Consider the following 15563-nt stretch of genomic DNA (forward strand, 5'->3'; position numbering starts at 1 on the left):
CTTTTGGTGTTCCACAGAAAAAAATAAAGAGCATACAGGTTTGGAACAACATGAACTCTTCCTTTGTTGTATATTGTAGCACAATGTATTTACTGTGTGTAATGTTGAATCAATAACATTTATGCAAATTAATACATCTTTACAATGTCTGATCTGGGACAGTAAAGGTATTAAGTGTGTATAAACATGCGAGACAACTTCAATAAATGCCACCCAAAGCATCAGCCAATCTCAGCACACGCACATGCCCTTCACCTAAGTGTATGAACTCACTTCCTGCGGTCATGACCTCATGCTCTCTCTCCTCCTCATCGTCTTCCTGCTCCTGGTGTCCTTCCTCTCTTTCTCGGTCTCTCTCTTCCATTTCAGCCTCCTCATCTATAGTTCGAGTGAAGGAGTGCTCCTGAGGGTCCAACTCCACTGAGTCCACATTATCAGGAATCTGAACGTTGCAGACACCAATAAGAAATTACATTAAATACATGTGAAGACGAATGAGAAATAGAGCATCTGTGTGCACGTAAGTGAAGTCGTACCCAGCGTTCTCTGGATGACGAGCGGGTCTGGATGAGCTCCATGTTCTTGCAAGCCAAGAGGCGATTGCGCACCTTATAAACACTACGATACACCTCTGCCAACAGCTTACATGGCTGATATCTGCATGGAGAGAGAAAATGAGAGACAAATGTTTCAGCAGTGTCCACAGCTGTGTAATTCTATGTACCACTCTCTATAGTGATGTTGGCTTCAAGGTCATACCTCCCCTCTCCACACGCCTGTCCCAGCAGCCCTGTGTGTTTCAGCAGTACACCAAGTACGAAGCGTGACACTGTGTCTAACAGAGCCTCATTAGGCATCAACGCACTGTCCCAATCTATCCCAATGCCACACACACACACAAACACAAGATTAAAAATTAAAGCTGCTGGCTTGCACAATTCCTAACAAATGCAAGTTGATATAAATCATTCCAAAACCATACAAAACCAGGCTTTGTGACAAGTTTACAACAAAGATGTGGTTTATGTCTAGCTGTCACAAAGAGAGTCAACTACCATTAACTGTACTGTAAAAAAGCAGTAAATGTAGAAAAATGGTGTGCCCTACTGCAGGGATCTTAGTTCAAATATGACTCAAGATCCATGCTATAGTCGGATCAGGACAAATATCTTAAGGAACCCAACTGTTTTTATCTAAAGTAGTGTGATCTTCTTAAACAGCAATAGCAACTGGGTGGCCTGGGTAGCTCAGCGAGTATTGACGCTGACTACCACCCCTGGAGTCGTGAGTTCGAATCCACAGTGTGCTGAGTGACTCCAGCCAGGTCTCCTAAGCAACCAAATTGGCCCAGTTGCTAGGGAGGGTAGGGTCACCTGGGGTAACCTCCTTGTGGTCGTGATTAGTGGTTCTCACTCTCAATATGGTGCGTGGTAATTTGTGCATGGATCACGGAGAGTAGCATGAGCCTCCACGTGCTGTGAGTCTCCACGGTGTCATGCACAACGAGCCACGTGATAAGATGCGCGGATTGACCGTTTCAGAAGCAACTGAGACTTGTCCTCCGCCACCCAGATTGAGGTGAGTAACCGCGCCACCACGAGAACCTACTAAGTAGTGGGAACTGGGCATTCCAAACTGGGAGAAAAGGGGATAAAAAAAAAAAACAACAACAAAAAACCACTGCAATAGCAACTAAAAGTGATTCTTCAGGAGATATCAGGTGAGTATGAGTGTGTCGTACCCTTGCTGATGGCATAGTCCTGCATGTTTGTCCACAGGCTGTGCGTGGGCTCTTTAGTTGATCCAAGGGCCAAATCCACCAGCACACTCATGTCAGCACGCAACTGACAGTCAAAGGGTCTTTGCTCCTCATTCCCACATAGAGCCACTTCCAGCAAAGAACTGATACAAGCATCTGAAACATCAACATACTACTTTGAGCTTTAATATTTGATCAGAGACCTGCTTACCCTGTGATCTATGAGTTTTGCAGGCATACAATAGTATGTGCGTATTTGTATGTGCATACCAAGTTGGGGTATGTCAGTCTCTAAGCCATTACTGAAGAGTGGTGTTTTGAGCCAGTGAGCAGTGTGCTGTTCCTCTGGTGAGGGTGGGGCTCCCTGCAGCATTCCCCCAAGACAGCGTCCCACCAGCAGGGCTACGGTGCGCTCAAGATCCACCAACCACACCCAGCACTGTGCCGGTCCTGACACACACACTGGATCAACCAGATCTGGGGTGCCTACAGGAAGATAGGAAAGAAAAAAACTCTCTCAGTATATTATGTGCGAGCAGGGCTGTTCTTAGGGCGGTGCAACCGGTGCGGTCGCACTTTGTCCAGCGCTTCGGCGGGGGGTTGGGTGCAACCGGTGTGGTCCCCCCGGAGATCGCTACAGACGGGGAGATCACTATTGTGGGGGGCCCCGGCCGTGAACACTACCGACAGGGACAGGAACGCTCTCCACCAATACGATTTTTCTAACCATGCGTACTCTGAACATGCAGTATGCGAATGCACCTGGAATTATTTGTACTAATAAGTGGGTCCACAAGGTAGCAACACTCACAGTTGAGCCATTGCTTTCATGAAGAAGCACTAGAAAAAGATGTAAACACTGCAAACAACAGGAGACAAAGGTGGAAACAAAAATATTAGATGTGCATGTCAGAATGTGTGTGCATCACACAGAAGTCATAGTGTGCAACATATGCATGCACGCACAGTCAAATGAAGAATACCTTGAAAGGCTGAGCATTCGTGTCAAAATGGAGCATTCTTTAGGCTTTACAGTACAAATGACTTTCTAAAGGACACAATGATGATATTTGGTGGTAGGGTTTGAACCAACAATCTTTGGGTTTTTCACCCAAGATCTTCAACCGCTATAACATGCATCATATTTGATCATATCAGAATGACACTGCAACCAGGACAGGATTAGGGTCTTATGAGGCTCTAGGGACCCCCTCCCCCCCAACCCTGGAAACAAGCCTTTTGATAGAATAACATGGGACAACTAAAAATAGTAGCCAACACAAGTCTTAAGCATTCACATTTTTTTTGCTGTAATATTTAAACAATTCAAATAGTATTCAAATAACGAAGTATTCGTCGAGGGCCCAGTGGCCCTAGTGGTCAAATCGTACTGTATTGCCTGGTGCAGTTTTGGGATATGCGGAAGTCCAAGGCCCCAGTTCATGATCCAACTGTGACTGCAGCACTGATTCTTGTACATTTCAAAACAAAAGGTACAACTTGACTCCAGCCAGGTCTCCTAAGCAAACAAACTAGCCCGGTTGCAAAGGAGGGCAGAGTCACATGGGGTAACCCATTCGTGGTCACGATTAGGTGTTCTCGCTCTCAATGGGGCACGTGGTTAGTTGTGCATGGATCGTGAAGGGTAGCATGAGCCTCCAGTGCTATGAGTCTCTGGTGTCATGCACAACGAGCCACGTGATAAGATGCGCAGATTGACTGTCTCAGAAGCAGAGGCAACTGAGACTTGTCCTCCACCACCCTTATTGAAGTGAGTAACCACAGCACCACGAGGACCTACTAAGTAGTGAGAATTGGGCATTCTAAATTGGGAGAAATGGGATAAATTAAATAAAATAAAAACAGAGGTACAACTGATATAAACCAGATCAAAAATGTGAACATGAATAAAGTCTGACCATGTAGAGGCCACTGTAACTCCTGTTCTTCTAGAGATGCAGCAGCAGGTAGGAGTCTGTTGAGACGGTCCAGAGGGGGCAGCAGGTCTAAGAGGTAACTGAGCAGTGGCCTTGCCACCCATACAGGCAACAACAGCAGGGACGTCACAATCTGACACAACATACTGCCTGCTGCAGACATGTAGATCACATCTACCACATCCACAAACAGAGTCATAGAGAGAATGTCAGAGATATATTTTGCCTATATGTTTAGCCCATTAGCATATAATAGGAGTTTAAGTTTAAATGTGTATATTATTTATTTATTTTTTCACATACCTCGTAGCTTCTCACGCACACTGCCATTTCCAGAGCTTTCTCTCAGAAGAGTTGCAGAACGATTATAAATATCTGTGGCATGAGGCAGCAATAACTGCAAGTGCTTATGTAGAAGCGCCACACTACTGCAGCCCTGACAAACACAGACACACACATACAGAAGGAAATCATTCTGGCAGAACATTCAAAGACAGTGCTTCTGATTTGCATTCAGATATGTATGTGCTTGTGTATGTACCTCTGTAACGCAGTTGATATGGCAATAAGCCAGTAGTTGCTTCTGTAAAGAGCAGAGCAGCTCATGAAGGTGAGCTGGCTGGCAGCTATCAGATGATGATGTTTCCTGCAAGATCTTATCACTGTTCTTTTCCAGCTCTCCAAATGCCTGGTCCTGTGAGGTTAACACACACACACACACACACACACACACACACACACACAGAAAACAGGCTGTTGTTAAAGACTCTATGAAGGAGCAGTTGGACCCCTGTGGAGTCAACCAGTAGTATATAGCAGAGGCTGCATTTTCAAACATGTATTGATATGTATTGTAAACATCGGAGTGTTTAGATATAGGTAAGATAACCAGATATCAAAGGTAGTATTTACACTTTGTCACTTAATGCATTTTTACTGACCAGATAGCTATCTGATTATATAAAGACCAAGTGTAAATGGAATGTGCCTTATTATATCGGATAGCAATCCGATCAGTAAAAACGCATGAAGAGAGTGAAGTGACTAAGTGTAAATACCCCCCAAAAGCCTACCAATCAGATTCAGAACCACATTTGAAAATGGCCCAAATCAAATGCAAACTTTTACATGCACTTTTAATGCAAACATGCACTTTTAAACCCATGAAACAATCTAGTGGACATTGTAAATACAGCCTCGAGATCTTGATCTGCAGAAGACTGACCGTGTAAAAGCCCAGGTTCCTTAGTAGAGTTTTCATTAAGATCTCTGCCAAATGTGTGTCAGGATGTGTATCAGGCTGTGTGCCAGGCACTTGCGTAGAGTCAGAAGGTTGACTGGGCAGTTCAGAGGCATCTGGAGGAGAGCTGTAGCCTAAAAGAGATGCCACATGGGTGTGATCCTGCAGACTAGTGAGAATTATGTCCAACTGCATCCTCTGTAACAGAAAACACACACACACGAGCATGACTGACAGATGCTTTTGCAAGTTAACTTTGACCGTCTGTTCCTTACAAACAGGCACACACATACCTGTCCTTTGGAGAGGCTCTCCCAGCGGTCTGGTCCTTGAGGAAGGAGCGAATGCAGAAGTTCCATTCTCTCTCTCAGAGGGGGCAGCAGCATTGTTGCTCCCACTGACAGAGTCTCAATGACAGCCTACAAAACACACAATTTCATTAATCAGAGAAAACTATGAGTCATCAAAAACATCACAGAAATACATGCAAGCATGCTACCACAAACACAGACCTCTTGGATTTCATCAGGCACTGAGGCATCCATCAGTCTAAAGAGCAGATTGCGAAGCGGCCGTGCTTGACGTCCCAAGATACTGGTGGCCACGCCCCCAGCCAGTGCTAGAGCCAGGTGATTGGACAAGAGCCTCAGGCACAGTTTCAAGAAGTTATGATGCTCCCTGTTGGCCCAAAACCAAATTTACACTCTGAACTCCAGGGTGCAAGAAATTTCAGTTAATATATAATAATCCTAAGGATGTTTTGTTTAAGATGTAGATTAAAGACCCCATGAAATAAAATTTGGAGTTTTGTGGTTTATAAAATGAGAATGTCCCTGCCCCCTAAACCACCTGCTCTGACATGTTTATGGCTGTGATGTAAACTAAAGGCTATTGGCTATTTAAAAAAAAAAAAAGCCCTTCGATATGTCCTGTCCTGACTTCCACGAGAAACTGTGCTCATCAAGCCATTTTATGGGGTCATTATAACCAGTGTTTAAGACTCAACTTAATCTCAATAGCAGCAGTGATTCTTCACTGATATTCTTCAAAAATAAGGGTCTAAACATTAGTGACCAAACTCCACTAGTCTATGGTGGTGGAAGAACACACACTTAGAGGATGGAAAAGGCAGTGGTGGGATCTCGTTGTTGATGCCGTCACAGTATCGTTCCAGGAATGAGCGAAGGTGAGAGAAAGTGCTTTCTTCCAGGTCCACACAGTACGGCCTGTGCCACGCCACCACCTGCCTGTGTACAAACACATAACACACATAATTAATGACTTAGATCTGGAAATTTTAAAAATAGTAACTAAAGGAAAATAAATAAGAAACCCAAAAGAACAAACTTCTTGTCACAAGAATGCACATAATAAAATGTTACTAAGAGGAAAAACCATGCACAAGAAATCAATACATTTTAAATAAGGGTAATGAATTTCTAAATTCTCTTTTTTAAAAGGAAGATTTTGGCAGCAGTTTCACTCATACTGAGGTTCAAAGTTTTTGCTAACCTGTCTCTAGGGAGAGCGGTCCACGCCAGGCTGTGGGAGGTGCCAGCAGAGATCTGCTGAATGGCCACTCCATCTAAACCAATCACCTTCTTGGGTTTGGTGATGGGTCCAGTGGAATTCCCTTGACCGCACTGGCCCATGGAGTTATTGCCCCAGGCATACACTTCATTGTCTTCAAAAAAAAAAAAAAAAGAAAAAGACATCCACATGAAAAAAAAAAAAAGCCCTTAGATCAAATCCACAGCACAGCAAGTAGGTAAAACTTTGTTGTTACTACAAAAAAAGTTGTTTAATAATAAGGCAAATTATTTCAGGCTTATCCATTTTACAGTGCAGATGTGTGAAGCAGTCTGGCCTGAGCTGACAAGGCAATCTGCCCCCTCCATTTTTGTAACATGTGAACTGTCCATGTTCGGTTTAAGCACACAGTATCAAATTGTCTGTGACATCATATGTAAGGGCCCCTCGCTTCACCTTATCTGAGTCTCTATGAGTCAGCACATATCCTGCTGCTACTAGTCTGACCCCTCTCTCAAACTACAGTTCAAACAACCCTTACAGTACTGCTCCAAGTAAATTCAATAACCCAACAGCACCCTATCACCAGCCATTGATTATTTAGTTTAGTTCTTTATCCAATAGAGTGAAACTGAAAATATGATAACGATCTGAGGGATATTTGAGGAGGAACATAAACCTAGCAATATACTACTATTGTAGTGTATTGATTATTTGGTCAATTATGCAGTACAATAAAGAACGTGCAGGAATGTCTTGCTGTGCTCAATATTGTTTTTGCAAACATTCAAAGGGATAGTTCATACAAAAATGTACTCACCCTAATATTGTTCCTAACTCATTTGGGTTTACTTTTCTTCCATGGAACACAAAAGGAGATGTTAGGCAGAGGACTTGGTCACAGTTTACTTTCACTGCATCTTTTTTCCCCATACAATGAAAGTGAATGAGGCTGAAATTTCCTAACCTCTCAGTTTGTGTTCCATGGAAAAACAAGTTTGGAATGGCATGAGGGTGAGTAAATTATAACAGAATTTTAGATATACTAGTCTCTTTGGGCACTCTACATTGGTTTCAATTGAAGTGATTTACAGTCAGGGTCAGAAATTAAGGGGGATCGAGGCAAAAATGCCACAGAAATCTGAAATGTGGGGCAAAAACTGCCCACTTAAGGAGTTCCTCTGTATTTATTTGTAACTTCTGATATAATTCTTAATATTTTATTATAAGCCTAGTTATACACATTATCACATAAATTATGAGTTCTAATCTGAATCTAATTATTCAGATTGAGAACTTAAGCTAAAGAATTAATTAAAAGTACTTAAATACATTAATGCAACTTTTGCCCTTCAGTGTTAATTTCTGACACAGTTTATGGTACCATCTTACCATGTGATAAAGCAAGGCAGTGGCTGTCTCCTATTGATATGTCAACAACTCTGGTTGTAGCAAGCTCCTCGATCAGTTTTGGCCTTAAAGCTGTGGCCTCTGACGAACCACATCCAAGACATGCACCACAGCCCCAAGCGTATACCTACACAATAAATTCAAAAACCATGAATTTATCAAAACATCAAACTGCGAAGTGAGCTAGGTAGATTTCAACAATCAGTTTCATGACATACCTGACCAGTAGAGGTGAGGGCCAGAGATGACTGGCTGCCAGCACATACTTTGCGAATGAACATTCCCTGGAGCGCCTCCACCACCTTAGGTTTATACACACGATTGGTGTCTCCATGACCCAGTTTACCTGCAGAGAAGCATAACAAAAGATGATGATCCAGGAGTGGTTTGCCTAACAATAGGATTTCCATCATCATATACACAAGCAACTCTACATACAATATTTTCTATAAGTGGATTAAACAGTAAGTAACATTTACTGACACAACAACAGCACAGCTGCCCCATACATATATCTCTTCTGAAATACTAATGTCAACTAACCATTGTCTCCACCTCCAAAAGACCAGACAGTACGTCCATCTTTAGACAGGGCAATGGTGTGGGAGCTTCCACAGGACACCTCACCCACGTTACTGATGTCTTTAACAAGTGTGGGAATATTCCTACTGTTACTGTCACCATGACCTACATAAAGTGTAGACAAACATACATATCTGTAAACACAATATTAAGTAATATATATAATAACATAGCTGGCAGACACAGGGTTCCCACACCTTGAGACCAATCCATTTCCATGACTTATCCAGTTGCTCTTGATAAGTGTTTTTTAAAATCATTTTATAGAGCAATTTCTAGGCGCTGAAATATTTTACAGCTGAGTATAACTGAAAAGATTTTATATGACAGAGTAATTTTTAACTTTTCCAAGCCTGGTAATCACAATTTTAAAATTCCCTTATTTTTTCAGCTTTTCCATGTAGAACTTCAGAAAAAGTTGGGACAGTATGGAAAATGCTTATAAAAACAAAAAGGAGTGATTTGTAAATTCGATTCACACTGAGCTATTTTGAAAACACTACAACACCACATTACTTGATGTTTTACATCAAATAATCCCATGCCATGATATCCATTACAGACGCATAACAGGAACGGAAATTTGTCCTAAATTTTTTGGAGTGTGTTGCAATCATCTGATTTGAAATTAGTGTATATTTTCAAGAAAAAAAAAACCCCAATTAAATTCACAAGGTAAAACATCAAATAATGTGTTGTTGTAGTGCTTTCAACATAGCACAGGGTGAACCAAATTTACAAATCACTCTTTTTTTTTTTTTTTTTTTAATTCTCCCCAATTTGGAATGCCCAATTCCCAATGCACTCTAAGTCCTCATGGTGGTGTAGTGACTCACCTCAATCCGGGTGGCGGAGGACGAATCTCAGCTGCCTCCACGTCTGAGACTGTAAATCCACGCATTTTATCACGTGGCTTGTTGAGCGCGTTATCGCGGAGACATAACACATGTGGAGGCTTCACGCTATTCTCCGCGGCATCCACGCACAACTCACCAACCACCCCAACGAGAGCGAACCACATTATAGCGACCACAAAGAGGTTACCCCATGTGACTCTACCCTCCCTAGCAAACCGGGCCAATTTAGTTGCTTAGGAGACCTGGCTGGAGTCACTAAGCACACCCTGGATTCGACCTCGTTTTTCTTTACTCGCTGTGCTTCCTTTTTTCAAACTGTCCAAATTTTTATCAGAATTGGGTTTGTATGTGGGAACCCTACAGACATGTAGTGTGTATATGTAATAAATACAGCAGAAATACAGAGAGTTAGAATATACCTAATCTTCCAAAGTCCCCCTCTCCCCATGTGTAGAGCTCTCCATCTTCACTGACTGCAGCACTGTGTCTATAGCCCGCTGACACACAAACCACCACCTACACACACACACGCAATCCAAGATATTAATCATTTAAACTCACAGATTTGTTTTGAGTATTAAGTAATGCATAACTATATGAGCTAAGTACCTTTCCTTGCAGAGGGCCCTGTATTAGTTTGGGGTATTTCTGGGTTGAGCTGTTGCCGTGACCCAGTTTGCCGTAGTCTCCGTCACCCCAGCTGAACACCTCCCCCTCACTGGTGAAGGCCAACGTGTGGCCATCTGAGCCTTTGGATGATGAAACTTTCTTAATGGCACGATGAGGTTCAAAGGTCAGCTTCTTAAGATTGGACTGATTATTTGAGTCACCCAGTCCCAGGCGGCCATAGCTACCCTTCCCACACGCTCGGACTGAACCATCAGAGGAGATAACGAATGTGCAGTACTGGCCAGCTTCAATCTGAAAGATAGGAAATTTGGTCAGTAAGACATTTACATTTATGCATTTTGCAGACGCTTTTATCCAAAGCAACTTACAGTGTACTTATTAAGGACGCAATGGTGGTGGCTGTGGGGATCGAACCGGCAACCGGCAACCTGATTACCAGTTATGCGCTTTAGCCCACTATGCCGCCGCCACCACCACTCAGACATACAGTGCATCCGGAACGTATTCACATCACTTCACTTTTTCCACATTTTGTTATGTTACAGCCTTATTCCAAAACGGATTAAATTCATTATTTTCCTCTAAATTCTACAAACAATACCCCATAATGACAACGTGAAAGAAGTTTGTTTGAAATCTTTGCAAATTTATTAAAAATAAAAATCACGTGTACATAAGTATTCACAGCCTTTGCTCAATACTTTGTTGAAGCACCTTTGGCACCAATTACAGCCTCAAGTCTTTTTGAGTATGATGCTACCAGCTTGGCACACCTATTTTTGGGCAGTTTCTCCCATTCTTCTTTGCAGGACTGCTCAAGCTCCATCAGGTTGGATGGGGAGTGTCGTTGCACAGCCATTTTCAGATCTCTCCAGAGGTGTTCAATTGAGTTCAAGTCTGGGCTCTGGCTGGGCCACTCAAGGACATTCACAGAGTTGTCCCGGAGCCACTCCTTTGTTATTTTGGCTGTGTGATTAGGGTCGTTGTCCTGTTGGAAGATGAACCTTCGCCCCAGTCTGAGGTCCAGAGCGCTCTGGAGCAGGTTTTCATCAAGGATGTCTCTGTACATTGCTGCATTCATCTTTCCCTTGATCCTGACTAGTCTCCCAGTTCCTGCTGCTGAAAAACATCCCCACAGCATGATGCTGCCACCACCATGCTTCACTGTAGGGATGGTATTGGCCAGTTGATGAGCGGTGCCTGGTTTCCTCCAGACATGACACTTGCCATTCAGGCCAAAGAGTTCAATCTTTGTTTCTCATGGTCTGAGAGTCCTTCAGGTGCCTTTTGGCAAACTCCAGGTGGGCTGTCATGCGCCTTTTACTGAGGAGTGGCTTCTGTCTGGCCACTCTACCATACAGGCCTGATTGGTGGAGTGCTGCAAAGATGGTGGTTCTTCTGGAAGGTTCTCCTCTCTCCACAGAGAAATGCTGGAGCTCTGTCAGAGTGACCATCGGGTTCTTGGTCACCTCCCTGACTAAGACCCTTCTCCCCCCGATCGCTCAGTTTGGCCGGGCGGCCAGTTCTAGGCAGAGTCCTGGTGGTTCCAAACTTCTTCCATTTACGGATGATGGAGGCCACTGTGCTCATTGGGACCTTCAATGCTGCAGAAAGTTTTCTGTACCCTTCCCCAGATCTGTGCCTCGATACAATCCTGTCTCGGAGGTCTACAGACAATTTCTTGGACTTCATGGCTTGGTTTGGATGTTGGACCTTATATAGAGAGGTGTGTGCCTTTCCAAATCATGTCCAATCAACTGAATTTACAACAGGTGGGCTCCAATCAAGTTGTAGAAACATCTCTAGGATGATCAGTGGAAACAGGATGCACCTGAGCTCAATTTTGAGTGTCATGGCAAAGGCTGTGAATACTGATGTACATGTGATTTTTTTAGTTGTTTTTTTTTTAATAAATTTGCAAAGATTTCAAACAAACTTCTTTCACATTGTCATTATGGGGTATTGTTTGTAGAATTTTGAGGAAAATAATGAATTTAATCCATTTTGGAATAAGGCTGTAACATAACAAAATGTGGAAAAAGTGAAGCACTGTGAATACTTTCCAGATGCACTGTACCTGCTAGAAAAGAAAAATTTCCATTGTGGGCACAGAGGAGAATACTAACAACACTGTAAGAATAGTTAATATGAAGATAAAACTGTCAGAAATCTAGGGGTAACCACAGACCACATCTCAAAGACCGCAAGATCATGTAGATTTACACTCTACAATATCAGGAAGATAAGACCCATCCTCTCTGAACTGCTTGTCCAGTCACTTGTCATAACTAGACTGGACTACTGTAACGCTCTCATTGCAGGCCTCCCTGCATGTGCAATTAGACCCCTACAAATGATCCAGAATGCAGCAGCATGTCTGGTCTTTAATGAACCAAAGAGAGCACATGTTACAACACTCCTTGTCGCTCTCCATTGGCTGCCGATTGATGCACGTATCAAATTCAAGGCTCTGATGCTGGCATACAGAATAGTCACTGGGTCTGCTCCAGCATACCTAAAATAATTTATGCAGAGCTACGCACCCACTAGAAGCCTGCGGTCGGCTAAGGAACGTCGCCTTGTTGTACCAACACAAAGAAGCACCAAAACACTTTCCCGGACTTTCAGCTTCATCATATCACGTTGGTGGAACGACATTCCCAACTCCATCCGTGAAGCTGACTCACTCTCTGTCTTCAAAAAACGATTAAAAACACATCTTTTCCATGAGCACTTAACCAGTCATTAAAAAAAAAAAAAAAATTCCTGTTGCACGTTATTCTGTTTTGAATACTATTCTGATGCTAATGAAACTTTGTAATACGGCACTTTTCATACCACTGTCTCCTTAAGATGATTCACTTATGTTTTCCTCTTTTGTAAGTCGCTTTGGATAAAAGCATCTGCCAAATGTATAAATGTAAATTTAAGATGCTTCATACCGTTTGTGCATCGCTGAAGCTGGGAGCTAGTTTGGGCTGTAGGATTTTCTCTTGAGTGCCCTCTACAAGCTGGTGGCTGCTGTTACTGCCCCACACGTACACCTCACAGGTCTCAGATACCATTGCCGCCTCACCCGCCTGGATGCTGTCTGGACTTGCACAGGTTCTTGAGTAGTCTGAAGCCATGCGGCACACCTACAGCATTAGGAAATTGAAAAAAAAAATTGAAAAGAAAATGCTTTGGTATATGAGAAAGGGCTGCATTTCCTGCAAATCTTTGGCACTTCAACCCGATCCAATCATTCCAAAATTATAGACTATTAAGGATAAGCAGACACAGTAGATTTCCATGCAATGTGATGGTAACACATTTGGCACATAAAAGCAGTGGTCGCTACCTTCAAAAAGATTAAAATTGTTTGTATGTGGGGGGCAAAGTATCTTTATCTTGATGAATTACATCACCAAACATAGCAACCATAAAGATTTCACACTGTTCAAGGAGATGAACAATTGGACTCTTGAGAACTAGAATTAAGCTTAAAGGTGCTGTAAGCGATTTTAGCATTCTGAAGCTTTCATGTGACTGAGCCATTGAATTAGCCACACCCCCTCATTCCAAAACCCCACCCTCCAAAGTTAATTTTGAGACCAAACGAAGCAAAAAAGCTGCATTGTTCGTTCCTGTGGCTGTCAAATTCAACAGTGGCAAAATAATGCCCTCAACTGACAAACATAATGGATCATAGCCTCAATGATCCGCTTCAAATGAGAATGAGCAAAATGATTGACGGTGAAAAGCGTCAATGTCCACGGTCCGCAGACACATTTTTGCTTGCTGTTAACAAAGTCTAAAGCTGTCACAGAGACCAGTGAGATATCTCAGGACATTTATTTCATTAATATCTAAGGGAGTAGGAAAAATTTTTGCATACTTTTCCATGAAAAACAAATTGCTTACAGCACCTTTGACAGCTAAATGTGTAAAGTCCTTATCAAAGACGTCCTACATCTCCAAATTAATTCAAGGGTGATAAAAGTTTTTGTTTTAGTTTCGTTTCCTTAAAAGACCTCATCACACTTCAATACAATGTTATCATAAACTATATTTCATTGAGTGATTAATATGAAAGCCATATTTTAACGGATCTGGTCTCCTTGTTTAAATTAAACATATATTTACAAATAGACAATAGTTTGCATGCTACCTCCTCGAACAGACAAAGTGCAGCCTCATAAAGGGAACAGAGTCCATCGGGTGTGCGGGTCGGTTCTCTCCACTGGCTCCGATCAGCAGATGAACCCTACAACACCAGACATTTAAAACACAAGTCAACACACATCTTGTTATAGCCTAATCAACAGCATCTCTTCACTCAAATATACTGTAATTGCAAATCCAGAAAAAATTGTTGATGTAGCATGTAACTAGGGCACGAATGGAATGTACTGCAAGTAGGATTCAATTAGCATTATCATTGGTGTCATGACAGAGTGTGGTGTTTTTGTGAGTAGGTACCAGTGAACTTCTCATCTGCATTAGAATGTTCATGAAGCAGTCGTATCCCATCAGTCCCTCCTGGCTCTGTATGTCTTGGCTGGTGACACCGGCCGATGCAGCCAGTGCCATTTCCACCCATTCCAGCAGGTAGCGCAGTGATCCCCTTTGTGCCGCCAAGCCCAGTAGCAACTCGCATGCCAGCCTCCTCCCCACCACGTCCGCCCCCGAGTTCCGCATGGTCACTCCTTTCAAAAACGTGGTCACCTGGGCCAAGCAGTCCAAGCCCATCTGTGGAATCTTGCTCTCATTCGCCAATGATAACGGTGGAAGGGAGCCCACCACTTCGATGGCTGTAGTGATGACATCGTTGCAGAGGTTGATTCCTGGCCCGGCCGGAGGAAGAGTCCAGCTCTGTCTGAGTAGAGCGAACAGCAAGCTAAGACCTGTCCGCACACCCATCTCAATAAGAGCGTCTGTACTAGAGCGAGGTCGCTCACTAACTGCTTGCATGTCAGCAGAACCCAAAGTGTTCTCAGTAGAGTGCAGCTGCTGCTTGACCTTGCCCTTGTCATGGTATTTGTTGGAAAGTGCATAAAAAACCCGCTGCAGTACCAGCAGGCGTTTGCGCAAGGCAGTGGCGAAAGGCGAGTCCGAGCAGACCGTCTTGGCCAGAGCCAGCTGACTGGCCAGCAGCGCGTCCAGATAATGCTCCTGCTCATCGCTGGACAGACAGTCCCGCTCAAAATCCGGCAGCTGAGGGCCCTTCAGACAGAGCACCTGCTGAGGGAGAAGAACCACCTCCTTGTTGGCCAGAAGCTTGCCGTACAACACAGCAACTCCTTCGCGTGTGGAGATGGAATCGCTGTCCTCAGCAATCCAGGAGCTGTTGAGGTGCTCCAGCCATTTTAGTTTAACTGGCGGTATCATTGCAGCCATGGTTCCACCTTACACCCACAACGTCACATCTGAGAGATAAACAGGTACAGTGGACTTGAGCCGTGAACTGTCTCACACACATTACCAGAGAAACCTGTTCCCTTACTCAGCAAATGAGGCAAAAACCAATGCATCCATTTAAAGTAGACATTAAAAGATTCAAGAATACTACCTCAAGACATTCTGGTACAATCATAAACAATGATTAACAACTCAAAGTGGTGATTAAACATGCATTA

At 43.2% G+C, this 15563-nt stretch overlaps 1 protein-coding gene across 9 annotated transcripts in view; it reads right to left on the reverse strand.

The window, feature by feature from the left end:
* The window catches only part of LOC127456337 (probable E3 ubiquitin-protein ligase HERC1), a 67678-nt gene that overhangs the window by 50350 nt on the left and 1765 nt on the right, over positions 1 to 15563 (reverse strand). For all 9 annotated transcript variants that reach the window (XM_051725081.1, XM_051725221.1, XM_051725136.1 and 6 more), the window contains exons 2-22: positions 14407 to 15353; positions 14096 to 14191; positions 12888 to 13082; positions 9925 to 10236; positions 9735 to 9831; positions 8420 to 8563; positions 8095 to 8222; positions 7859 to 8003; positions 6449 to 6620; positions 6049 to 6183; positions 5449 to 5614; positions 5230 to 5355; positions 4922 to 5134; positions 4238 to 4390; positions 4000 to 4132; positions 3679 to 3870; positions 2030 to 2245; positions 1742 to 1915; positions 760 to 874; positions 537 to 657; positions 274 to 442 (exon numbers count right to left, since the gene is read on the reverse strand). In XM_051725081.1, the coding sequence (XP_051581041.1) occupies positions 274 to 442; positions 537 to 657; positions 760 to 874; positions 1742 to 1915; positions 2030 to 2245; positions 3679 to 3870; positions 4000 to 4132; positions 4238 to 4390; positions 4922 to 5134; positions 5230 to 5355; positions 5449 to 5614; positions 6049 to 6183; positions 6449 to 6620; positions 7859 to 8003; positions 8095 to 8222; positions 8420 to 8563; positions 9735 to 9831; positions 9925 to 10236; positions 12888 to 13082; positions 14096 to 14191; positions 14407 to 15324 (4120 nt within the window). In that variant the 5' untranslated portion in view covers positions 15325 to 15353. The remainder of the gene's footprint in view (positions 1 to 273; positions 443 to 536; positions 658 to 759; positions 875 to 1741; positions 1916 to 2029; positions 2246 to 3678; positions 3871 to 3999; positions 4133 to 4237; positions 4391 to 4921; positions 5135 to 5229; positions 5356 to 5448; positions 5615 to 6048; positions 6184 to 6448; positions 6621 to 7858; positions 8004 to 8094; positions 8223 to 8419; positions 8564 to 9734; positions 9832 to 9924; positions 10237 to 12887; positions 13083 to 14095; positions 14192 to 14406; positions 15354 to 15563) is intronic.

The sequence above is a fragment of the Myxocyprinus asiaticus genome, chromosome 1 (genome assembly GCF_019703515.2).
Source record: "Myxocyprinus asiaticus isolate MX2 ecotype Aquarium Trade chromosome 1, UBuf_Myxa_2, whole genome shotgun sequence".
In the NCBI taxonomy this organism is placed as follows: Eukaryota; Metazoa; Chordata; class Actinopteri; order Cypriniformes; family Catostomidae; genus Myxocyprinus; species Myxocyprinus asiaticus.